This window comes from Vidua macroura, chromosome 3 (genome assembly GCF_024509145.1).
Source record: "Vidua macroura isolate BioBank_ID:100142 chromosome 3, ASM2450914v1, whole genome shotgun sequence".
Lineage (NCBI taxonomy): Eukaryota > Metazoa > Chordata > Aves > Passeriformes > Viduidae > Vidua > Vidua macroura.
Window position 1 is genome coordinate 79,058,627 of NC_071573.1, and position 27,608 is coordinate 79,086,234.

Sequence of the window (27,608 nt, forward strand, 5' to 3'; positions counted from 1 at the left end):
CTATCAGTAATTGAGAAATGCACTTAGCATCATTAAAATTTGGGTGAAACAAAGATAATCTAATATTTAAAATTAATCTGTTAGTGTACAGGTTGTTACTGGGTAATATCTTTTCACGCTTGTTAATAATTCTTTTGTTTTACATCAGCCAAATCATGTCATAATGCACTATAAGAGCTCCTCAGTATGTAGTAATTGCAGTTTAATTTACTCTTTGTTGTAAGTCAAATAATGATTGCAAGACAACTCTAAATTTAACCCATAAGGTTTAATATCCTTCTAAAAATAAAGAAACAAAACCCCCACTGCACTCTTAACTTCATTAAAACCCTGGAAGACAGACAAGAAAAACACCGTAACTGGATATGCTATTTTAACCTAGCTAAATTCTTCATTTTACCAGCAGTTTCACAGTCTAATAATACTTAAGATAGAAAATGTAGTTTTACACTGGATTTGAATTTGCCATCTGTTAAATTAATTAAAGCATCTTTATCTTTGATTTATAAAATAGGAAAAGCTAAAGTTCGAGCTCAGTCTCAACTGCAATACTTTATTAGGAGAAATTATAGTCGTTTCCACATTTCTTATTGGTCCCCGTTTTTCCATATTTTTCCATGGTCCTTAGTATTGCTGTTGTCTCCTTTATCAAAAAACTTCTCCAGGTGAGGGGATATCATAAAGTTGTATTGTGATGCAACATTGTTTCTATATTTTTCACTACCCTGTTCGTTATTTGACCTAATTATTTGTTTGCCGTTTTGTTTTGGTTTTTTTTTTTTTTTTTTTTGTTTGCTTGTTTGGATGCTGCTGCTGTTCTGTGCTCTTACTGAACCCTAAAAAGTAGTGGCTATATGAGCTTTTCCAGCTGACAGTTAATTTAGAACCTTGTAAGGTGGAAAAGTGTGGTCACATCTCTTCTCCTGGCTGTGGTACCCTTTGGGTATCAAAACTTGCAGTGTTTGTTGCTGTAGTTTTGGGCATATTGAATATTTCTGTAGTAAATATCATCTGCACAGCCACTCACTTTTGATGATGTTCAGGGCCATAACAGTCACAAAATAACTGCTCTGGACCTTGCATTGTCAAGGGAAGCAAATGAAAAGGGAAACTTGCATTCAGAGTTTAAAGGAGAGTGGTGGCAGGCAAGAATAAGGTCTGGATGCTGAGTGAGGTAACTGTGGAGGAGACTGATGAATAGTAAAAATTATGGAGACTGAAAAGCTGTATAGGCTGTGTGGTATCTTTTAACTTAGAGTGGTGACTTGACAAGGTTACTTCATTATCTGGAATAGCACCTCAACTAATCTTGTGGAAATGAAATTATTTGTTCTCAAAGAAGCAGAGCGATTGATGAAGATCAATTCATCAGTGCCTGGAGGTATTTAGAAGACATGTAGATGTGACACTTTGGGACATGGTTTAGTAGTGGACTTGGCAGTGTTAGACTTACATTTGGACTCAATTATCCTAAAAGTCTTTTCCACCTGAAATGATGTTATGAATATCAAAATCAAGCATAGCCCTTCCATTGTGATATATGACGTGATCAATAAGACAAGAAAGTAATTTATTTTTCTGTACTAGCATTGAGTCAGGGCAGTGGTATCTTGAACTAATGATTCAGAACATGAGGCTGGTTGTTGGAAACCTTCTGACTTCTCATGAAATTAGATGTTGGTGTAGCAGATGAACTAGGACAACTTTCTTAACTGTAACATAAATATAGGAAAGCATTCATTTTGCTTAGGAAAGATACAAGATAAAATATGAGGAATAGCATTTTATTTTCCTAATATCTGAAAGATAAAAAAATTGTTACAGAGTTCAGATTAAAAAAAAAACAAAACATGACAGGATTGTTAAAGAAAACTTCTGGGTTACCACTGAACCTGCTGCAGATGCCTGATCAGAGTTGTCACAATGAGCACATTTGAATATCTAATGCAAGCTGAGTGTCTTGACCTTCATAATAAGAGTTTAACCAAGACAGTTTTGAAGCACAGGGAACTGGTCATTTCACCCCATGGAGACACCTTAAAATTGTGGAAGTTAACCAGAAGCTGAATTCTACCGTCTTATGAGGGTGGAGAATTAGTGGAGCATTTCAACAGGTGACAAATTTAGGTGCTTCTGAGTGTAGAAAGAGATATACAAGATACATTTATGTACTAAACAAGAGCCTAGTAACAGTATTTTAATTCCGAGGGAAAAAATTTAATTCCGAGGGAAAAAGGTCTTGATTTTAGAAGGTAAGTTTGGATCAATCATGCCAAGGCTTTGCTTTAAATTTAAATCATTATGATTGTAATGAGAGCTAAAAATAGATCAAAAATGCAGGTTCTCTCTTTATTAAATGACAGATTTGGTTGCCCTAAGGGCAGTAATTAATAGAATTACTCAGAATTACTGTGACTGAGGAACACAGTCTGCAGTACAGATGAGGAATGGGATTTCCTTGGAGTACAACCATTTTGGTAGGAGTTTGTTAAGGGAAAAATTGCAGTTTTGACCTAGAAAGACTGGTGTATCTCATGCTTCTGGACTTTGACAAAATTACTGTTTATTGGAGAAAATGAGGCTAAGAAGATTGCTAGAATTCTAAGATACGTAAAGAATAGATTGAAAGAAAATGGCAGTGGATGGTTTTGAAAGAAAATGCATAAAAAACCACAAGTAGAGATCCTGAATATTAATTTTGTTGTATCATTAAGTATTTTGAAACAGAATCCAAGTCTGGTCTGATAAACAAATGAGGGAGATCAGCCACTGAATTCACTGAGGAGCAGAATAATAAAACTGGAAGGATATTTAGTAATAGAAAATGCAAGGTCATGAATGAGAAATATTGGAGCTGGAGGCTGTTAATTGGAAATGACTGTCAGTCACAATCTAAGGGATTTTTTGGTTTAAAATGCTGTGGAGACTGTTGATGGAATATTTTAATCTAGAAATAAGTGAGAAACATACAGAGTGTTGGTACACTCAGAGCAGTCTAACTTCCAAAGGTCTGTGTGTGTGTTTTTAAAAAAAGTATTTGGAATTTGGGCTGTTGAGTGCATAATTCTACAGCAGCTTCTGCATGTAGCAAGCACTGTGTCTTGCTGGCTGGTGTGTTGTGTACTCATGCAAATGACAACATGTGTGCAACTTTGGAGAAGGTGGTTGCTGACAGTACTGTCAGTGTGCTGATTAAAAAGACATTGTTTCCTTTTGTTTACACATTGAAAATAATATAAGTCTTCTTGTAAGTTCCTGTGTTAGTGTCCCTGTATCAAGGCTTTGTCATCCTTGAGGAGACATCTTTTAAAGCAGCAACCATTGCCAGCAGTAATTAATAGCAGAAAGCAAGCTGAGCCTTCCCCATTTATTGGGATTTAGGGTATTTTGCTCCATGTGCCACAGGCCAGCTTCAAACTCTTCTAATTTAAACTTACTCTAAATCCAGCACAGTCTGGATTCGGGTCAGGACATGGAACTGCAGCAGCTTAGTGACACTGATAGTTGATCTCCTACTGTCAGTGGATAAAGGGCAGTCATTAATTTTCATTCTCTTGGCCTTTTCCTCAGTGTTTGATGCATCTGGCCAGAAGTTGATGCTTTCTTGCCAGGAGGGAGTGGCAGGGTCCAATGTAAAGCACTCATGTGACTTGGCCTCATCTTAGGTGATCCATCTACAGACTAGTGACATGCTCGTGGCTTTGAAATGTTGCCAGTCATAGAAGGATATTAAGAAATTGAAAATCATATTTGTAGCAGGATTTCGTTGTTACCTCTGTGTCTGTGAGCATATTAGAGATGCTAATTGCTATTCGGATTTGGGTAATGCTTATTTGTGTGGGAGGGCAGCACTTGCACAAGACTGAATTCCAGGCTGTATAATGAACTCCCTTTGGAATGGAGAGCTGCTGTGTATTTCGTGCTTAGAGTTGATGATGGAATTTCTTACATTTTGCATTCTTTAATGTGATAATACAGACACAGGCGTATTTAAAAAGGAAAACGAAAAAAAAGCAGCGATGGCAGTACTGTGTCGAAAAGAATAATCTTCTTTGATACAGCCTGTCTAAAGAAATACTGCAGGGCAAAGAAAGCTCCTAGAGGAGCTAAATTTTTAAGCTTCCTTTGAAACAATATTTCTAATCCATTTGCTACTTGTAGATTTTTTTTTTCAGAAAATTACTTGTGTGTTGAACTCAAGCTCAGAAGATAGGATCTTAAAGTTTGAGGAAACAGTGTTGCATTTTTATGTTATTCTTAAGTTTTTAAAACTTCTATGAAGCACAAAATTAACATATATAAGCTTACTGTTGAGATGGTTGCTGTCATTTTGGCTGAGAGAAAGTTAAACATAAATAAAGCACATCACAAAATTGAAGTCAGATGCAAAACTTCTGTGACTAAATAGGCAATCAATTTAGTGGTAAATATGTTTTGGCAAGCACTACACCATGTGTAGTGAGGTACTGTGTTGGGGGAGTATTTTCAAATCCAGTTTTGTGAATCCTAATAATATGGAAAAGAAGGCAGAGGCCACGTGTTCCAGTAGGTACAGTGTTGCATTTGGAGATTGGGAAATGCAGTTCTGTTCTTGTTCCTTAATCTCAGTGACCATATATTGACGGACACCAAGTAATTTACCTCATTTTATGCATTAAGTAATATATTCCTGAAATGTACTTTCAAATTTAATGATGAAGAATACTAAACATCCACATAAAGGAGAAACCTCCGTTTTTAACTTAGGATTTTCACTGTAGCTTATGCCAGCTTCAAAACTGTGTAAAAACCAAAAACCTACCACCACCAAAACAAACTCAACTGAAAATGGAAGCCTAATTCTTTTAGCCTTTGTTTGGGGCCCAACTGATGTGGACTGCATGATACGGGATATAGGAGGAGGCAAATGAGCCTTTGATACAGTTGTCTTTATTTAAGTATGCTAAAAATAATTGATTTCTGAAGAGAAAACTTTATTTGATGGTTGACATTTCTTTAAAGTTTAAAAATTAAAATTATTTATACTCTGGCAGGTGATTTGGAGATCTGTTTGCCTAATGCCAATAACTGTCACTCTGCAAATGAAATTTTCATCCTATTTCCTGAATTATTGTGTTAATAATATTGTTCAATTAGAATTAACAAGAGGCCTTGCCTCAGGATCAGAAGTGAATGAAAAGTAGCTTCTAATGAAACTTTAGATTTTACCATTTCTATGACTAGATATTTTATCTGCTTGTGAGATTAATCTGCATGGACACTGTGACCCTCTATTTGTCAGAATTTCTTGGTTTGTAGAGATTGCACTGACAGTTTTGAGACATGATGTTTGTAGCTCAAATACAATTCTCTACTTCCATGTATAGTTTTCAGAGGTGAATGAGCAGTTATGTTATTGCTCTTATTGCTGCCCTGCCTTTGTTATTTTATTCACTTGTCTGGTTTAACATTTGGATTGAGCCATCTGATGTAGGACCATGTCATCATGTGTACTTGCCCAGAATCTAAAACAATGGGGCCTGGTTACTAATTGGAGCTTTTGGGTGCTCACACAATAGAGGTAATTAGTAATAAATGTACAGCTATAATAGCAAGTAGTGTTCACAGTGGGCAGTGCAATGCCTGACAGTTAAATTCCTGTGTTCTGTCTCTAGTGAATGTGTTTGAGAAATCATCGCTCTTTATCTTTATCTTTGCCTTTGTGGTGTTGCCCAGAGGCGTGTTCTCTATTCTGGTGTAAGTGCTTATCTCCTAATACCTTAATTAACTCCTTAAACTATAAATGGCCATGGTACATCAAAATAATATTCAGAAATGTGCTGTTCAGCAGTCCACAAGATTTCTCCATGAATGCTTGTAGTGTCATCTGGATAAAACTTTAAACCTGACATTAAGCACATGAACTTAAGCTTTTTGAGTGAAATAAGCAATCAAAAAACCTCAACCAACCAGCTCAAATCCCTCATTAATTGATAAATTCAGTTTCACCAAAACCTTGCCTATCTCTTGCTTCTTGCACATTTTCAATTATTAAGTGCTTATAGATCACTTCTGGTTTTCAGTCCATTCTTGACCAAATTTTTTTCAGTCTCATGTTGTTAGTAATTAGAATTTTGATAAATTCTGCTGTTTGGACCACATTCAGAGTTTTATTTCAATAGTTTATTAAATTGGGAGAGTAGAGGAGTTTTCAGCCATTCAGCAAAAAATACATCAACAAAACCTTTAAAGATGAGACATATCTGGATCAGTTTAATGTCTTTCCCAAACAGAGAACTTGTTCAGATTCTAAGTCAGACAGGTATATTACCATGAGACCCAGACAGATGGGTCTACATGAAAGTAATTCACTGTCCTGAGACGAGGATTTTTCTGTCTTCAAAGTCAGAACATGCTGTTTCTCAGCATCTCTCTGAAATAAGATACAGAATCATAGAAATCATAGGATCATAGAATGATTTGGATTGGAAGGGACCACCCAGATCATCTAGTTATGAAGGAAGATGGCATGCAGAGAGGTATGCTTAACAAAAACTTTGTTTCCATACAGAATGCCAGTGAAAATTCTCTGTGGGCCTTAAGAGTTCTATTCCATGGACTTAGCTGAAGAACTGTAGCCCAGTTCTGCAGTGTTTGTCCATGTGAGAAGAATATCTAAGGTGTGGCCTGGTTTAACTCCTGCAGCAATTAAGCCCTCACATCCTGTAGCAGGATGCGGGAGAGAATCAGAAGGGTGAAAGATCTGGGAAAGATTGGGGTTGAGATACATATAAGGAAAAATAAGGAATTGTTACTATTTCACATTGGCAGGCATGTGTTTAGCCATTTCTAGGAAAGCTGGGCTTCATGATGCACAACAGTGACTTGGGAAGAAAAACACCATAAATCCAAATGTCTCCTCCTTCCTCCTCCTTCCCCCATTTTTTATTGCTGAGAACAGCATCATATGGTCTGCGATATCCCTTTGGTTAGTTTACAGGTTTAAACTTTTAAATGCAAAAAAATACTTTAAAATGTTTTTTTTTTAGATAATATCTGTCATGATTACTTGTTTTTAACAGTTATTATAAAACAAAACAATAGAGATTTTGAGCATATACCTGTAATTATAATATCTTAACACTGCCTTTGCAGGTATATGATGCTGATTGATGGCAAGAATGAAGTTTATATGATTGATAGAGACAATTCCATTTTTCATGTATCCAACCTGGAATTTCCGTTTCGTAAAGATCTTCGCACACATCTAACAAACACTCTTCTAGATGGGGTAAGGAGCATACTATATAATTATTGTAACTATTTCAGTGCTGTTTGCTTTTGTTCATAAACAGGGCCAAATTTTCAGGCCAGATCAGTGAATCATAGGATTTCAGGAGGAATATAAGTTCAGTCGTTGGCTGAATGTGGGAGTTGCATTTTGTAAGAAATGACTTACCTACAGAATAGGGCTGATGACTGCTCTGGGGGGAGCTGTTTGTCTTTGAAATAAATCAAGGTATTGAGATGACATTCTCTGAATATGAGAAAAGGCTTAAAGAAAATCTAAAAAAATTATTGCCGAACTTCATCTCTTGCTACAGCTTTATATTTTGAAATAGTAAACATGTTCAGTTTTATACAGCTCATGGAAATACTTCTAAAATTTGATAAAATTTTCATAATGTTTTGATACACTTTTGTGAATTGATGTCTTTGTTTCTGTCACCTTTATTTTCAGCTGAATTTTTGAATGATTTAGAAATGGCTTAGTTATATTTGCTTAAGGCAAAAACATTTCTAAGTTGTTATGCTAATTTAAATTATGTGAACTTGCTAATGAACTTTCTGAGCTAGTTGTAAAACAAGCTGGCTCAAAAATTAAATTAAAAATTAAATTTTGTAAACTTGCTAATGAACTTTTTGAGCCAGTTGTAAAACAAGCTGTAAAACATATGGATTTGTGTATTTGGAGGCTGGGCTGGACTATTGGTAGCAAACTTTTCACAACCGTAGCCACAAGAAGAAATTATTTCTTTCTTGACTGTTCCATTTCACATGACTGAGAGGATTTCACTAGTTTTTACACTAATAGATCAATGCAGTTTCCTTTTATGTTTCAGTAGTATTGGAGACTCTACATTGCTGTAACTCCTGCTTGATGAAGTATTTTTGTACCTGAGATAGCTTCCATATAGATCCTCTGAAGCCTTTTGCACTTTTCAGCCATATTGTCTTTATTAACTTTCTTTCCTTTCTCAGGCCCTTGTTGTCATTATTCTACTTGAAATGTCACTTCTGTGGATGATGTGTCTTACTGAACACACATTTACATGTGAAGCTTGTCTAAATTGAATCTGTGAGGACAATTACTGCAAGGAGCTCTGTCCCTACTGTCTCAGGGACAGAGAAGCAGAGAATGGATATTTTCCACCACCTCTGCTTCACTGAAAAATTGAGAGCATAATGCAAGAAATGCCATGCTGTCAGCTCAGAAGTAGTTGCACAAGCTGTCGTGTCTGGTAGGAGCCTCTTCAGCCAGACAGCTTCCTAATGATATACATAATATTATTCTTCATGACATACATTAGGTTCCATGCTTTTCAGATAAAAAGCCTGGTATTGCTGTTTTTTCCCCTGCTACTTCTAAGGCTCTTGAGAAAGTAATGACTTGTTAGTGTCCATATGGTACAGTCCTAGGTGTTCTTGAGGGAAATGGCTGCTCTTTAATTTGTTTATTTAATTATTCTCTTTATTTCAAACAGATGTTTTAGTAAAGGTGGCTGATAGGTACGTGGTGGAAGACAGGGATATTGAGATAAGTGCATAATGTAGCTGTGGGGCATGGAAGAGGGTCTCTGATCTGGTGTGTTGTGTTCCCCAGATTTATAGTTTGAGTCTCTTAAGAATGACTGAAGTTCTCTCAGGTATCCAGGGCATGAACTATAACTTTGCTTAATTTGTTGTTCTGTAAAAGTTTGACTGTTAATAGTGCATTTTGGTGTTTCACTTTATTGGCATAAAATCAGTTGTAGTGTGATTTTTTTTTTTTCCCCTCACATTATTTTTTTAATAAAGTGAAAAGCAAAATGACATGAAATGAGCAAGTACTGATTGAATGAAGTACCCTGAGACAGAACTAAAACCTTTCAATGGATAAATACTTTTCATAGTACAGATTTCTAAATGTGTTTTGTTATGGTCAGTTAAATAAAAAGATGCTGTTGGAATATTTTTTTTCAATTGAAATTCCTTTAACAGGTTTGAGGATAAGACTTGCCTATTATTTGAAGCATCAGAAGAACTTAACTTTGTAATTGAATATTTGTCTAATGTTGATGCCAAATGACAATTTCCATGAATGATCCTTTACTCTAGATATATGCATGATTGATTTTAATTTAATTTTTAAATCCATTGGAAGAAGTTGGCTTTTTCTCTATTAACATATTTTGCTAATTAGTGCTTGAAAAGCTGCTGAAATTAATTCTTTAATTACAGGCTGAAGTAGTTCATACTTACTGTCCCTGACGTTGCTTTCTCTCAGGGAATGAAAGTATAGAATGAGGAATGAGGTGGTCCAATTGGTATTATTTTAGAGTGTTCTTAAAAATATGTGAAAAAAAGGAAAGAGAAAACAGAAATATCAGTGCCATGTAGCAAACAACTATTGAGTTTAAGAATACAAAAGATTAATATCCCCCTAACATTATTTAGAATGACAGTATACATGAAACTTTTATAAAATGCATTCAGGGATCTATTAACTTGCTTTAAGGCCTCTGGTGTAAGCCTTTCATGTGGTTATCTTTGAGAATTTCAGATGCATTTGTGGTTCATTTCAGGCTAAAATGACTTGCAAACAGTTCTTATGTGATCAGTGATGTCTTGGGTGATGACAGATCTGCAGCACTCTGTGCTCATCTCCAAGTTGCAATTGTTCTCCTGTAATGGAAGAAAGTTTTCTGCAAAGCTCCTTAAAGCTAATTTAAATTTCACCTACAGGTGACTAGTATGACTTACTCCTTTAGGAGCCAAGTGTTTTGCACCCATAGTGCTATCTGAGGGAATGCACAGAGTTTTGTTCAAATGTTTTGGCTGTCATGCAAAAAAGCTAAATAGCTATTTTCAGGAGCTTTCTTGGCATTCTACTTAGCTTTGGAACAGTTGAGTAGAAAATGCAGAGTCATCCTTAGGCTTGAAGTAACTTCTACAATTTTAATACAATTTTTAAAATGATTTTATTTTTATATAAAGTACTGTTTACACTTGAAGACTCAAGAAGGCCAGGAACTCCATAAATGGAGAGCGAGATAAAGATGCATTTATGTTTTTCTGTCAGGAGAGACCTTATCTATTTGTGAGCTGTCTTAGAAATTGCAGAACTCAAAACTTTGAGTTTGCGAAAGCTGGTGCAAAATAGATTTATGCAAAATAGATTTAAGAGAAAAGGCAAGAAACAAAAAGTGTTTTCATTCCTGAAATACAACAGTGACTAAAATTGCGTTGAAGGTAAATGGATAAAGGATTAAGAAAAGGCACAGGAGAAAAAGGAAAAACAAACAGATGTATTATTAGATCTGATTCCATACTCTATGTCAACAAAAAAAAAATCATTCTGCAAGTGGCTGGTAAAATTGAATCCTTTGCTTTGTGATTGAATTTTGGATTCTTTTAAGTCCAAGTTACTCTCTAGAGATGTGATTCAAGGAAAAAAGTCCATGAGCTCTCAGTCCAGCATTGTTCTTCTGGTACTTGTCCAGCAAAAAGCTCTTAGCACTGTTGCAGCTCTGTACAACTGTGCAATTGTGCTTTGCAACACCACAGGATTGAGGAGAATGACACCAGCACAGTGTTGCCAGATTACATTGCATTAATTGAACACTGGACCTTGTTCTTCAGGCCCATGGGTTAAGTGGATACCTAAACCAGCAGCTAATGGACAAGTGCTAATAGCAGAGGTAGCTTTGAAACACACAATACTGGCTGTAAATCTGCATGGAGTCTGTAGAAGGAGCTGCATGGATACAGTTGTGCCTTATGGATAATATTATGTTATATTAACATGTCATGTGAGTGAATTTGGGTTTAGGTTTTTAGCTATCTAAAAATTGGCTTAAAGTCTTACAGTATCAGGCTATTACTCGGGTCAGAATGAGTGAGTTTAATTGTGGTCATTTCTCAAATCCTACATTTTCCCATCTTCTCTGAAGTGGTCTCTGGGGTCTGTTCCCTGGTGTATTTTTCAATTCTGATAATTTCAGGGAAGATTCTGAAATCAGACTGTAAAATAATGATGTGTTAGAGCATTTCTAATCTGAACCATTCCTATGCTCACTTTACAGCTTTTGCCTTCTGACAGTTGTATCGGCGTAACTAATGGAGCAGGGAATGTTGTTGTCATGATGGAGATGAGCAGTGCAGGAATTTGTCATCTCATCTTCTAGGGCATATTGTGCTATTGTTTTTTGCTCTGGTAGCTGGGATTTCAGTCAGGATGTCAAAGAGAACAGGAGGCAAGGGAAGAAGAAAAGAAGGGAGGAGATGAGGAAAAAGGCTTGTTTGATCAGTAATAGAATAAAAATGTTTGCATGTCTGAAGTAGAGAAAAAGTTAAAAATAAACACTTCAAAGGATGTTTAAAAACAGTTCTTGGTCCTCTTTGTTGTATTTTTAAATCCTCCTTAAACTGAATATGCAGAGGTTCAGATTTTTAAAATTAGGCATAAAATCTTGTAATACCAGGCATTGAAATGTTTTCAGGGTTTTGCATACAAATGCTAGCTTTGCATCAAAGCTGAATTTCTGAATATGCATACTGAGAAAGTGAGGTCTTAAACCCTAAGTATGTGCTCAATTAAATGTGTTTCAAAAAAGTTGTTTCACTTGCCAGTTCAGCTGAGAGTTAATGAAAACCAGCCCCATTCTTTTCTTTCGCTGTTACTTTGTTATTTGTTTCACCAGATTACTATCAGGAATTTCAGGTGGGATTTTTTTGTCCTGGGTTTTTTTTTTTTCCCCTTGCATTACATTTTTACACCTTCTTCCAAGTTTGCATATCATGCCTTCTGTCTCTTGAGTCGCACCCATCTGTTCTTGTAGTTATAACAGTTATTGTCCAAGAAGGCATTGCAGCATTGTGTCTGCTGTTCCTTTGAGAGCTCACCAGGGTCCTACCTGAATACTGGACACAAGCAGAATTGCATTTTGTTTCATCACTTCTATGCAGACCTTTTTTGCACATGTTATTTGACAGTGCCTGTGACTAAATTTTTAGAGGGAAGATATTGTAATGTTACAAAGGAATAGTTTTCACTCATTGGATTAATGTTTTTTTTTTAATTTTAAAAAAGAAATTATGTGGAATAAAGTGTAAGGTCAACTCATTCACAATACCTGTGAATGCTGCACATGGCTTTGAAATCCCAGTCTCCATCTCAGCATTGTGTTCACAGAAGAAGAAATTCCAAAATACTAAGTAGGCAACTTAGATTTCACAGTGGTTTTTGGGAACAACATGTTCATGTCTTCTAGTTTAGTTTTCAATGCTTCAAGCTTTATGTTTGCTTTAAACCAAATCTATGTTTTTACAACTGAACTGCTTGCTTATTTTTCAAAGCAAATTGTGGTTAGATGCTAGGTATAATTCAAGAATCTTGTTATTGTTGTACAGACTAAAAATTAATCTTGCATGAGTCAATCAGACATTTTGGGTTTATTCTGTAGAATCTATGGATTCTGAGAGAAATTAAAAGGTTGTAAGGCATAAAAATAGCAAGACATTAACAAAACAAAAATAATTTGAGTTGATGTAATGTTCTTTCTTGGAATAATTCTTGAGCTCCTGATTTTGTTTTCATCATGTCATAGTGAATTGTTTTCATGTTTTTCAATTGTTTTACTTGTTCATGTGAATTTGGAATTTTAACTTTTAATTTTTTTTAATTTAAAAAAATCTGTAGCTGATACGATTTATTAGCCAAGAGTCAGGTAGGGGAAGGAGGTGAGGAGAAGATGGATTGCATTTAGAGAAGTGGTTATTTCAGAGTTGTCTCTGGAAAAGATCTACCAGTGGCTGGTTGTTACTATTTTCAGTCTTCATTGTTGGTTCATTAAACTCTATATACTATGTCTAATTCCTGTCATAGGAAGCCTGAGTTACAGATGTAACACCACCATGTAAGGTGTATGTATTTTTGCATGTACCATTCAATTCAGGAAACACTTTTGTGTTTGGATGTTGATCATTAATGTTCTTTCCCTACATGCCTATTTTTAATCTGATTTGCTGGTACATATTGAATGTTAGCTGACTTCATGTGATGTGTCTGTGATACTTCTGTCTGAAGGAGCCATCCTGTTTAGTCACAATGCAACAACGTTCAAGCAAATGGCAGCTCTCAGTGCTGCCTAGGACACTTTTAAAATGAAAAGATCCAACCTGAGCAGAGGAAATGAATGTGAATGCTTGTTCTTTACATCCTTACTGTTGTGCTTCTGACTGTGGGCAAGATTTCCAGTAGTGCTTGGTTGGCTTAGGATCACAGTTCTTACTAAGGTTTCTAAAAACGCATTATTCACTTAAGATTTTGAAAGCTGTGGGGAAACTAATGTATAAATGTTGCAAATCAGAATGGGAAGCCCTAGCACAGCTTCCTGGTGTTTTGTTGAAAGCTTCATGAGAGACTTTTAAGACCACAATAATATTTTTATAATCTTGACTTGTTGTAAGTTTTTTTTGTAATAAAGATGTAGCTGGTGTTTGTATCGTGCTTGCAGGTATCAGCACTAAGTATAAATGTGTTGACATTCTTCTTCTGTATTTATGAAAAAAATGCCAATGCTTTTTCTTTTCTTTTAAGGAAATGATCATCGACAAGGTTAATGGACAGGTTGTCCCTCGGTACTTGATATATGACATTATTAAGTTTAATGTAAGTACTTTCAGTTTTATTGCTTATCATTAGTTATTCTTACTTCAATTTTAATATTTTTATATAAGTAAGAGCTTCAGAGTAAATATAAACACCAAAATAATTTGAGTATTTTGCATCTTGATAACAAGCAATGCATCAGAATTTAGTTTGAAAGCAGCCTTAACAATACATGTTGATTTATTTCCACTTGCTCAAGAAAAAATGGCCATTTGAAACATTCTGCTAGACACTGTTGGAAAATTTCCCATGTCTAGAGCATGTTTGAACTATATAGGCAGTGAAATCAAGAGGGGATGAGGAGTTAGCCTGGTGTATTTGTTACCAGAGCTTCACAGTACTTGTTAGGGTGCTCTGTCACCTCCTTCTCAAATTTCTGTTTGAAACCAGGCAACTGGTCCTCTGCTAAGTCCTCAACAGCAGGGTCTCCTGGTGGCACAGGCTGTAGGGAAGATGTATAATAAGGAAATATATTGCAGAAGTTGTGGAAAAGAAGAATAGAGTGTAGAAATAAAATCTTTGTGATCACAAGAAAGAGCTGTTAAACAGTACTGGAAATGGGAAACTTGTTTTCTATAGAACAAGCTTTCAAATACAGTAAAGGTCTTTTTGTAGTTGTTTTGTTCATAGTAGCCCATATGGTATTGCTTATAGATTTGCAAATCAGCATGGAATAGTGCTGATAACACAGGGATGCTCTCTGTTACTGCTGAGCAGCACTCAAGCCCTTGCACATCTTCAAGCCCTTTTCTGTTTCACCCTACTGCACCAGTGAGTAAGCTTGGGGTTGATGAGGAGTAGGGAAGGGGACACAGCTGGGACAGATGACTCCAACTGACCAAAGGGACTTTCCTTGCCATGTGATGTTGTACTGTGCATATAAAGCTGGGGGAACGAGGATGTTTGTGGTGGTGGCATTTATCTTCCCAAGTCACCATGATGTGTGATGGAGTCCTGCTGCCCTGAGGATGGCTGAACACCTCCCTGCTTATGGGAAGTGGTGAATTACTTCCTTTGCTTTTTTTTTGCATGTGCAGCTTTTGCTATAGCTTTGAAACTCTCTTTATCTCAAACCCTGAGTTTCCTCACTTACACCCTTTTGATTCTTTCCCCCCATGTTATTCCAGGGGTGTGAGTGGCTGTGGAAGGCTTAGCACCTACTGTAGTTAAACCACAACAATGTGTTAAATTCAGTCAAAATAGCCCATGGAGAAAACACTAGTATCTGTTAATGCTTCTGGAAAAACAAAATTATTGTTTCAGTGCACCTAATAGGACAAAAATGATGTTATTAAAGCAGAGGACATTTCAGCCCTTCTTAACTACATTTGACTTTTCCAGTCTTGAGTAAGGTACTACTCAGCTCAGTCACTCAGTGTTAAGTGGGAATTGCAAGTGTAGGCATGGTACCAGTCACCAGAAATTACTTAGGTATTCTTGGAAGCATAGTCATACTGTGACTTAGGACAGCTGCTTTTAAAAGGAGTAGTTTGTGGGGAAGACGTGTTAGATTAGGACTAGAAGCTTTTAGTTAACACATTTTAATTCTGTATCTGGATGTCCTTTCTCTAGCCTTTTCTGAAAAGTAGGTGTTGGTATCCTGGATCCCTCCTACCATGAAGACTTGTCCCTAAGCAAGATTTTCATGTACTCTTCTGAAAAATACAGTCTTCTGTAACCACTCATGGATTCTTTTTTTTTTTTTTTTTTTTTTTAACATTTCTTACCTGCTGCTCCACTTGTGGTTCCATGTTTATTAACCTTCATGTCTTGCCTTGTCTCTGCTCTCCTTTTGAGTCTAACCTGCCATTCACTGCTGTTACATTTCCTTTGAAATAAACATGTAATGTTAGAAGTGTACAGTCATTCAGTTTGGGATGTGCATATACTAGCAAAATAATGCTTTTCAAAACTCATAATTATTTTGGTTAAGCTTTCTTTTGTGGTGGAAGGGATGGAAGCCCTCATTTGTAGAGAAGTCTCCAGACTTAACATGATGAATCCCACTTGGCAAACAGGAAAAATGATCAGTAGGTTTCCAGAGGATTGCCAGTGTTTAGGAAAAGTCTGCTTTTGAACAGTGTTGGGTTTTGTTTGTTTTTTAAGTGCTGTGGGAATGAGAGAAGGAGCTAGTGACTGTGTAATACTTTTTTAAAGTTAAGGATGAATTAAGATAATGTTATCAGTATGAGCATAAGCAGGGCTTTAGCTGCAAGAAGTCATTATCCATGGCCCTACTATAAAGATTAAAAAGCACAGCTGTTTTTAGGTTAATTTTAGAAGCTTAATTATAAAAATGGGCACCCAAGGATGTTTGGCTTGGCAAGAAGTGATCAACAGAATTTTATCACCAAGAGAGGTAAATGTAATATAACTTGTAAATGGCAAGAAAGAGTAAGTTCCTATTTAAGTTGTGTAAGTTAAGTTTTTGTTCATTCTTTTAGCAGATCTTCAAATAAAATAATTACATGAAGGACTGGTCCTGTTCAAAAACCAGAACATTCCCCTTCCAAACAAACAACCCCCCACTCCAAAAATTTCCCAAAACAGAGATTGCTCTGGAATTTGGCAGTTTGTTTTGATCTGGAAAGCAGTTGAGTTTCAAAGGTGAATAATGGAGTTACTGTATTGCTGTCCATCAGGAGTTAGAAGATTTGCAGCATGTCCCCTGTCTCACCCTCCACTGGACTCAGCTTACTCTGCTCTGGGAGATGCAGCTTTGCAGCTGGGGAAATGCACATTCAAACCCCATTGATAAACACCTTTGCTCAGGCAAACCTCATCTTTTAGTCAGGTCTTACGAACTAAGATATTTTTAGCTGAGCTTATTCTCAAATGCTTGACCTATTTTGCTAGCTAAGCATTGCAGAGTTTTCTGGCTTTGTCAGAATATTCCTTCAGAAATATTGCATTCATAATGCAGAGAAAGTGAGTGGATAAGCACCTTCCTGTTACAGATTTTAATCCATGGTGTTATCGGTGAGGCTTATTGTTATTTACTTTTTGATTTTGCTGTAGTATGTCAGGAATAAACTCTAGCAGCATTCTAAAAAGAAACAAAGGGAACTAAGAGAATAGATTGATTGACATACATAGTGTATATTTGGCTCTAGATGTCTGTACAGGAAAGTCTTAGGAGGAAGGCAACCATAAAATTGAATTTCAGTGGTTGGGAGAAACCTTTACTTGAGTTCTTAAACAAAACATATCAATTGGTTTGGTTGTCTCTTTCCATGGTAAGTTCTGTATTGAATTCTGATGCTTATTGTGTATAGCTGCTGCAAAAATCTGTCTTCAAAGATGCTGATGGAACCTTTTGACTATTTCTTTTAGTTACTGTTTCTGTAACATCTGGTTTCTAAAAGCTTGTAACAGATCCCATATTGTTGCAAGAGATGTTTGTGTCAAGAAAAACAAATGATTCTTCAGATTTAAAAAGATTTTTTATTGTAATTTTATTCAGTCTGAAGCATGGCATTGATTGTTATTAGCACCTCAAAAAATGGCATTGCTATCTCACTGCTTTCATCTCACCTGCTAAAATCAAATTCATAGAAAGAAAGCGATATCCTAGTGAAATAAGCATGCCTTTCGACCTTTGTGAGCTCCACACACAAGAAATCTGGATTTTTCATATTCCTCTGAACATAAAAGGCTAATAGCACCCAACACTCCTTATGGTGTTTAGTCTTAATGAGTACAGAGCAAAATTCCTGCAGTGCATGTTGCTTTTCTTGATTTGTGTCTGTATATGATTGAGTTCATCATTATAGTAACTGCAGCTGTATAGCTACAATTTCAAATTTTGTGGATAATTTGATAGATAATTCTAATATAACAGAGGACGCTGACAGTAGAATAATTGGCTCCAGAAGCAAATGCAGGCAAATCCAAATCCCTTTTCATCTGAAACAGTCCACAATGAATGTGCCTTCATTCTCCAGTTATCTTGGAGATAGCTTTTCCTGAAAAACCTTGCTTTGAGAAGCTTTTTCTTAGATAATATTCAGTAGCTACTTATAAATGTATGGACACTAAACTTAAGCAACTGTTTTTTTACTTAGTTAAATAACAAACAGTAACACTGGCATGATGTAGGATCTAATTAATGCATTCTTAGCAAAGATGCTGAAAATGAATGCAACTTTCCTTTTCCTTTCTAACCCCGGCCTTTAAATTTTTAAACTGTAGCCAAGTTTTTGTGAGACCAGATTGCAATGGTAAGAATAGACTGAATGCTTGAAAAAGAATAATTATTTAAATGCTTAGAAAGGAGATAGAATTTTGATTAAATTTCCTAATACTTGTGCATTGAATTAAGTCAAGATCAAGATTTCTTTGGTTGTCATTATGTGTAGCAATGCTGTTGCTATTGATAAAATTTGTCATGGTAAACAGATATGCTGGTCATAAATCCTGTCCACAGCCAATGTGCTCATTGAATTAATGCATGAAAAGTGTTTGTTTTAAATCCCTGTAAAACATTACCGTGTCTGACTTTTCTGTTACAAACCTCATTTTAAAGCAATGTAAGGCTCACAGTCCATGCTGTCTCTCTTATTAGCCTATTAACCTTATCTTAAAGTTGTACTGTGAAAGCTTTGAGGGCAAAATTCATAGATGCAAGTGTTTAATTGCATCTCTTCTGTTACAAGTGCACCTGGCTGCCAGTCACCCTTCTGCCCTTAATTCTAATTCTGAATTATTTTCAAATGGTATCACCTGAAAATACAGATTTAAAATGCTTTTGTTTCTAATAATACTCTGGAAATTAAGGGCGCTCTGGGTATGTTTGCTCTTGCACCCTTTAGATTATTTCTTGTGAAGACTTACCTAACAAACACCCAAGTGCTTGTACTGGCACTCGTGCTGTGTGTTATGTTCTCAGTGTATATCACCTCATTCCTTCATGGCTCAGGGCTGTCAGGTAAATGAAATACAGACTATCCACTCTGTGCTGTCTTGCTTTGCTTTCTGCTGTTCAGTCTGAGACAGGTGCATTAAGTTTGCTTTTTCTTCCTCCTTCAGTTTTTATGGTGCTGTTTATTGAGAGCAAGGGCAGCCTGGTAATGCATATGAGTATCCTGAAATTCCAAAAGGGCAGCATTACAGTATAGGAAGAGCAACTAATGGTGGCTTATAGGATGGAGAATCAACACAGTAAGGGAGTGATGCTGCAGAAGCTTTTGAGTCTGTGAAGTAGGATTGACATATTACAGCTAGTTGTCATTTTAAAGTCTTTCTTGCCTTATTCCCCTTCCCTGCTGATCATCTTTTATCTATCACTAGAAACCTGACTTGTATGTCTGAACACCACAATTTGAAAATCTTATTTCTTTGGTAAACTTTCAGACAGCTACCATGTGCTTGCTTCACTGTTATTCCTTGTATTTCAGTAAAGTGCACAGCAACTGAAAAGTAGCATTTCTTTTCATTTTTGCATCCCTTTTTTAAAAAAAATCTCCTTTGCTATGACACATGCAAAATTTAGATTGTTGTTGAAGAGTGATAATTGGTACACGCTGACCAGGATGTCTTTGCTGTTTTCATGCTCTTATTTTTTTATTTAACAAGCTGCTTCTTGTTGGGGAGCATTTTCTAGTAATTAGCTTGAAGCTTGACTGTTTTACTTGCTGGTTAGATTGTGTGAAGAAAAAAACCCCATTGAATTCTTTCTTTCCCTTACATCTATTACTTTTATCCTCCTTTCCCCAACCCAGGGGCCACTATGGATCACAGTGAAGGTGGTTTGTTTTCCATATTTTCCAAAATAAAGAAGGCTTAATAAAGTATTATATTAAAAGCAAAAGGGAGTTAATTAAATTCTATCATGCCTGTTTTATTCTCAAAATATAAGTGTTCTTCAACATGAAGTATGTCTCACCAGAAACTTTTTGAATGGCTGATTATCACTAATTGTCAGAGGAAGAGACACAGTGTTGCTCCTGGGAGAGAGATACAGGACAAGTAGTTCTCCAAGAGTAGCTTTAGAAGTTACTGTGATACTAAATCCTTTATATTTTTCAGTTGTTTGTGTCTTTGTGTCTGTACTCTCACTTGCTTACCCTGATGTGATACTTTTCCAGCAAACCATGAAACTTGTAAAAAAAAAAAAAAATACAAAGTCACGCCTGAAAGTTTAAGTTGGGTTATAAATGAAAATAGCTGAGATATTTTAAACCTTAAATACGATTGGGAGAATAAAGTCCAAACCCAATTTTTTTGTTCTTCAGAGGTTTCCTTAAAGAGCTTTTCTCAGTATCTTTGTTAAACAATTTTCTGCTTCAGGATTCAAACCTTTAAAACCCCTCACTTTTTATCTGCAGTATCTTTTTTTCTTCTTACGTATGGAAACTTATGATTAAATAGAGAAACTGTCTCCTTCAGCTCACAGTTTGTGAGTCATTCTCATAGGAACTGCCAAGTGGACTTAAACCCAGCTTCTGTCTCAAGCAAATATTCAGATCTCTCAAAAATGTGGCAGTAATCATGGTTGAAGTGGAAGGTGTAAAAAACTTTACAGTGGAGCAGGTTTTCCAGTTGCACTTTCATGTCCAGTTTTCTAAGTACTGGCAGTGAAGTCTTAAGCAGGACTTTTCTTGTCCAACATATTTCAAAACAAAACTCTGTAGGGAAAATAGAGTATTGGGGAAATGTCATATGGAAGCACTGAGAGTGTTCCAATGTTGTAATGAACTTTTCCCTAACTTAGTTTTAATTATTAACTTTTACTATTAATCTAGCAACAATATTTCATTTTTTCCGGCTTTCTCCTTGTCTCTTCCCATCTTTTTCCTGTTTCTAGGGGAAAAGAACTACAGAAAAAGAAATAGTCAAAGTTAATGAGAAGGATGTAGCAAATATAATAACTGTATATTTCAGGATTATTTTTATGAAGGTTGAAAGCAAGACCTCACTAGTATTTTCTTTTTCTTGCCTAACTGGGAGAGATTTGGGATTGTTCAGTCTGGAAGAGAGAAGGCTTCAGGTACTTGCAGCCTTCCAGTACCTGAAGGGAGCCTAGAACAGATCTGGAGAGGGACTTTTCACAAGGGCCTGTAGTGATAGAACAATGGGCAATGGCGTAAACTGGAAGTGGGCAGGTTTAGATGAGACAGTAGGAAGAAATTTTTCACTGTGAGCTTCGTGAGGCACTGGAGCAGGATGCCCAGAGAAGTTGTGGATGGATACTCCATCCCTAGAAGTGTTCAAGGCCAGGTTGGATGGGGCTTTGACTGGCCTGGTCTAGTGGAAGTTGTCCCTGCCCATGGCAGGGGATGGAACTGGATGATCTCTAATGTCCCTTCAAACCCACACCCTTCTATGATTCCAACAAGTTTGAATAGCCTCACTGACTGTTATGGTCTGGGAGAGAATGTGAATGCTGTATTTTCATCCTTTTTAGAATATTTCTCTTATTTAAAATAAATACGAAGAAGAATACCACTTCCTCTTGAAACGAGTATTATATTTTCAGTGTTTCTTACTCATAAGCTGACCATGTACACAAAGAACTAGATATCTAAAGACAGATTGTGTACTAAAATGGTAGATATTTACAAGTCTTCAGGTGTTATGAGGTGATACTTAATTTTTAGTTCATGGTTTAGGCAACGTAGGCGGTTCCTTTTCTAAGATAGTGGTTGTGAATAAGTGCTGATCGTTACTACTATTTCCCCCCCTCTTTCTAGTTTTTACAAGACTTCATACTAACTGTACTAGACAGTCTTATTTTAAATACAATGAAGTGATTTATAGTCTAAAAACACCAGTGCCACAATCTTGAAATGGCTTGAATAATGTTTTTAAGATGAAGGAATTTTCCCATGGTTCTTTAATTCACTGGAGTGATAATTCTTTATCATAAAGACAGCCGTGTGAAAACCCAGCAATAGCTATTCCTATGAAGAGTCATTGTGAATGGCTGACAGAAAGGAAAAGAATGTGAGGAGAATAGAAGTAGAAAGAGAAAATATTGACTGCAACACATACTAGGTGGTCCAATTAAGGTAAGACCACCTCCATAAATACAACACAAGTACTAGGAAAAATAATTAGAAAAAACTGAAGCAGTAAAATCCTGTGTTTGACTTTGAAGATAGCCTAAATTCACTGTAAAATAAATTATTAAAACTTATATTCCCATATGCAGTCTTTTTGTGTGTAAATATCCCATGGTGATAATGACACATCTCTTTTATAATTAGGGTTTTTTAGAACTATGACTTTTCCTTCTGTAATTGAAGTGGGAAGTTCATCTACTCAAATTATCTCAGGGGAGGTAACCAGTCTAGACGGAACAAGATTCCTTTTTGTTTTAATCATTTATGTCCCAGTAAAATCTCCTCATTGAGTTCTGGTTTTGAGGGCTCAGAAGGATTTCTAAATGAAGTCGCTGTACATGCAATCAATGAATTTGACTGAGTTGTCTGAATATAGCAACTACTAAGCTTTCAGTGTCTAACTGGAGCTTTGTTTTCAAAAGGGAGGGCTTAGCTGTTCATCTGTGCTAGATGCCTATTTCCATAATTCTGCCTCTTAACTGCCCAGTGTTGGTGATGAGAATCATAATTCAGTCACTTCAACTGACTGTAAATACAGTTGTAAATAAGTTGTAAATACTCTGCTTTGTATACGTTGCCTTTATACTGGTGGTGCAAATTTATCATCCAGTTGCAATTACAGAGTTTGATGGTTTTTATTGTGAATTTATTTAAAATTTTGAGCAATCCGAGAAGATTAAGGGAGAGAGCAATTTTTGTAGTACAATCTGCTTTTTCTGTTTTGGTCATACCTGTTTAGTAACAGTTTTGACAGTCCTGCTGTTTTGTTCAAGTTATATTTACTTATAAAAAAACCCCATGGAGCTATATTTGTATGTTCTGTTAGACCTTGGTGTTATCCATTGGCTACTTCTTTCCTTTGCACATTTTAAATTTTATTTTCAGTGATTATTTTTTAAGGAAATAGCAGTAATTTAATATATGTCTCAAGCAATATTTTTAGTAAGTCAGATTCTTCAAACCATTTTTGTTCTGTGGTAAATCAGAGCAATATTCCATTGTACAAAACAACAACATATAAATTGTAATCATGTTCCTGCAGCACACTGGTTGTATTATTACAATTGAAACAGTATTTCACATGCTGTACCTCACTGATGCTAAGATAAACTTTAGAAACCTTTTGAAAAGGCTGAATTCTTTGCCCTTATGATACATGTTTTGAATATTTGAGTGAATAAAGTTAGAAGACTCCCAACATTTTAAAGTTAGATAACTGCCAAAACTTTAAAATAAATGTTTAGATTCTATTGATTGTCATGCCTTTTGCCTTTTAAAAATAAAGAACTTAAGGGATATAATTCTATAAAATTTTTCATTTCTCTAATGCTTTTCTGCTTCAAAAAGAAAACTTCATAGGAAATTAAAAAACCTTTTAGGCATTGAATGTAGTAATAATCTTATTTGGAAACTCAAATAGCAGTTTTAGATTGTTTGTATATAAAGCTATGTGTACAAAAAGCATAAAACCGTGGTCAGAAGAAATATGTGCCAGATCATTAACATAAAACTAAAAATATTAGACTGTGTGGTCTTCAGAAGTTGGGAAAACTAATAATGGGCTTTCATTGGGAATACAGATGTCAACTGTGGGTGCCTTGAATTGTCAATAATAACGTTAAACACAGGGTAGAATATCAGGCTGAGCTTATTCATCTCTCAAAATCATGAAAGCTGAGACAGTTGTGACATATGTTCTACTCTGGCTCAGGAAGTGAAGACGTGCATGGACGTATATCTCTGTGTGTGCGCTGAATTATTCATGTTTCAGGTACTGCCCTGGAGAAGCAAATGCTTTGCTGGTGGGTACACTTCAGCCATATCTCATGGAAGAAAAGAATAAATATCCTCAGTTTATCCTGGACCATGCCGGTTATCAGCTGTGTGCAGAGGCCTAGGACTCATTTTTCTTTGTACTATAGCTGCATTGAGGAAAAAAGCACGTAAATACCAAAATCAAAGATGAAATACTTTTATGGAATTTGGTGCCTGTGCAGCATGGTGTGTTCACTGCATGAACTACTTTCCATGTAAGGTTTATGGAATTTACTGAGCTGTGGCCACGAGGTAACCTTGGAGACACAGGGAAGGGAAACTCGACCGTGGAGGGTGATGGTAGATCCTCGTGGATACCTTCTGCTCGTGGAGAGAGAGGCAGGATGTGCAACAGAAATCACGTTAGCCTCTCATCCCCGTCCCAGCCACTCCTGCCATCTTCCTGGATATATGGTCATATGTCATGACCTGGGATTTGACTTCCTCACCTGATGTGGCATGAGGTTGTGACTTCAACACTGAACTGGGTGGAAGGCGGAGCACAGACTGACACTTGTCCAAATTTGGTCTTCTGGCACCCATTTGGAGCATTGTTAGAGGGACTGGTCTTGTTGAGTGGGTGGCTTTTTTTTGGTGGTAGCATTCTCTTCCTCTTCCTCTTCCTCTTCCTCTTCCTCTTCCTCTTCTTCTTCCTCTTCCTTTCCTTTGTTTTTTTTAATCTCCATTCAGCAAATAAATTGCCTTCCACCATCTGCTCAAGCCAATGGATATTAAGTGAGCTGCAGACCCTGTTTTTCAGTGTTTTTTACCCCATTTCTTTTTGTGATTTTTATGTGACTTGTTGTGTATGATTTCTCTTGAGAAGTTAATTTGAAATAACTGGAGTTTAAATTTAGAAATGTTGAGTCCTGGGTGGATTTCAAAGTTCACTAGAAATTTCATCTTATGTTTGAAGTTTTGTGAAGGATGTTTCAGCATCAAAACAATATTTTGCAAGCCCACTCCATGCTGTGACCTTAGTGCATTCCACAGATTTTCAACAGGTGAAGAAAGCTCATCTGCTCAAGGAAGAGGTGTTGATTCAACAGATGACTCTTCTCTTAAGGCTTGTCTAAATGATATTTTGCTTTAGGATAAATTTTATTTACAGTGAGAGGGAAGTGTAACTTTCTATCATAGGTAGGAGATACATGCTACTTGTTAATTTTGTTTTACCCTTTACTAACACACTTACTTTAGGTTAAAAATGTCTAGAACAGGAATTACCATTTAAGGTACTTCAGTAGCTATGCTGTCAAGCAGTAGTGATGCTTATCCTTCTCAGACAAGTAAAAACCTACATATTGGAATAAGATCTTAATTTTCAGAATGCTTAAGTTAGTAAAACATCTGTATTGCCTAAAACATGCTATTACCTAATGCCTGGGTTTAGATTATGTATGCATTAATGTCTTGGTTTTTGACAATTATTAAATGTGTGCTTTATACATTAAATAATATCTTCCTGGTTTTGTCAAGGTCTCTGAATTATTTATTGCAGCCTACGTTACCCTCCTACTTATTTGCTAAAAGCTAAGAATTTTATCACTTCAAGATTTTGGTTATGTCTGGGATAAATACCTTGTATATTAGCAACATTTTTTGTAATTATGGGAAATGTCTAATAACAAAGAAAGAGCCACTCTCCTACAATATTGCTTTTATTCAGTATGTCCTTGAGTTAAATTAAATTATGTGCTAATTTTCTTATTGTTAATATCCTGTGTTTTTGTAAGAAAGAAACACTCTTTGACTTCTTAGTTTACTAGTCTGATGAAGAAGTAGCTTGGCAGCATTCTCTGTGTTTTCCTTTCTCATTTGATCTTATGTCAACCTAGCTTTGACCTTTATTTGATGGAACCTAGTTGTAATATACCCTTCTACTTAACAAGCTTTAAAATAGAAATATATGATTGGCAGAACTGCAGGAAATAATTAGTTCCAAGTAGGTGAGAAAAGTGAAAGGAATATTTTAAGGAAAAGAAAGTGATTCAGCTGGTTTATGGTGCATATGAAGTTGCCTCAGCTTTTAATTTAACTGTTTATGGTTGGAAATAAATTTAAATCACTGTACAAACCATTTTTGAAAGAATAATTGTAAAAAAGCTTTCTAAAAAGCCTAACTGCTTATTGGCTTATTGGAAGCTCAAATGTATGAAATATTAATTAGTTAATTTGCTCTTTCAGACCTACTAATGAAATGTGGCTGAGTGGAAAAGATACTACAGGGAAGAGAGCATGGACACTAGGTCTTGCTGAAATCTACCTAGAGAATTATGGGGTTCTTTGAAGTTAGAAAAAAATATATACACATTTCCCAGGAAAGAATTCTTCAATCTGTTCTTCAGTCAGTTGTTACAGGGGTTGAGATGTGTTTTCTCTGTTTTAATTGAATGTTCAAACCAGGACAAGCTCAATCACTGTATAGATGAGTACTCAAGTATGCTATACATAGGGGGAGAAATAAAGGAAGGAAAAAAGAAGGAAGGAAAGATTGATTGATTGTCCAATATTTTGTCTGTGGCACTTAAAAATCTGTAGATCATGCATCTGTATTCTGTGAAAAATGAATAAAGTGTGAACCACTCTCCTGCCCCTTGGATTTTTCCATACTCTTCATTTTCCATTCATGTGAATGGCTCTTTACTGATAACACCTTCATGTTTGAAAGGACAGCACTGAAGGCACCATTAACAGCCAGCTACGCTTTCTTCTTCACGAGCATGGATCAGTGAACAGAGATTAGGAGACATTTCACCCGTGGTGTCTGCCACAGGCTTTGTGGCTCTGTGCTTCCCCACAGAGGGATGGTGCTGCCTGCTCTTATGTAGACTGAAGGAAGGAGAGTCCTAAAGGAAGGTGGTTGTGAGTTACATGTTGTATGGGAGCAATGCATAATTCTTAAAGCTGTTGCCATGAACAACTGAGGACTTACTATATGGGTCTAGTAGGTTCTAATGCTAGCAAAGAAATGTAAGACAAGCTTTGGGAGCATGAAATGTTAAAGATTTTGGAAAGAACTGATTAAAGCAATGCTATTAAAAATTGGCACTCTGTTTTTCTCCTAATTGAGATACCTGGTCAGATACTACTTGCTCTCTCACCTTTGTATGCCTCATCAGAATGTCATTTTGCCATTTATTTTTGGCCTTCTTTCCAGTTGACCACTTCAGATCCTCTCTGATGCATGTTGAGCAGTGATTTTTTTCTTCAAGCTGCCTTTAGTATAGAAGGTACCTCGTAGCCAGTTCTTCTGCTCAGCTGTACTACTGCCACTGATGATTTGAGTCCCGTGTCTTCCCAGTTTCCTTTGCTTGTTGCTTTCAATTTTTGAAAAATTCTGGTTTGCAGGCCAAGGCTCTGTGAGCTAATTCCCTGTAGGCTATGAAAGGAACGGGTTTTGAAAATGATTTTCTTGTGTGAATGGGGTGGCAAAATGAGGGATGATCCCATGTACATAACTTTCAGTGCTTAATCACACTTGTAACAATGCAAATCTACAAGTTTTGTGTCTCATTGCTGTGAAAGTGACACCTCTGATTGAAACAAGCTTTAGAATTTATTAGTTGACAGTTGCTTGTTTTGTTCTAGTGATATCCATAGCATGTTTTCCTCACTATCTAATGCTCAAAATATAATGAACTCCATTACAAGCCCTTACTAATCTAACAAATGCTCATACCGATCTGGTGCAATGGACCAAATGTAGAAAGAGCAATGTAAAGCTGCTGGTTTATTTCAGATCTTGAAAGGTCAGGACATGCTGCTGAGGCTTAGTGAAGGGTTTTACTGCCTTTTTGTGACTGAGCCATCCAATA

The 27,608-nt window shown here is 36.2% G+C and overlaps 1 protein-coding gene across 2 annotated transcripts in view; it reads left to right on the forward strand.

The window, feature by feature from the left end:
• Positions 1-27,608, forward strand: part of RNGTT (RNA guanylyltransferase and 5'-phosphatase) — a 170,440-nt gene that overhangs the window by 34,994 nt on the left and 107,838 nt on the right. For both annotated transcript variants that reach the window (XM_053973871.1, XM_053973872.1), the window contains exons 9-10: positions 7,135-7,270; positions 13,841-13,912. In XM_053973871.1, coding sequence (XP_053829846.1) covers positions 7,135-7,270; positions 13,841-13,912 — 208 coding nt within the window. The remainder of the gene's footprint in view (positions 1-7,134; positions 7,271-13,840; positions 13,913-27,608) is intronic.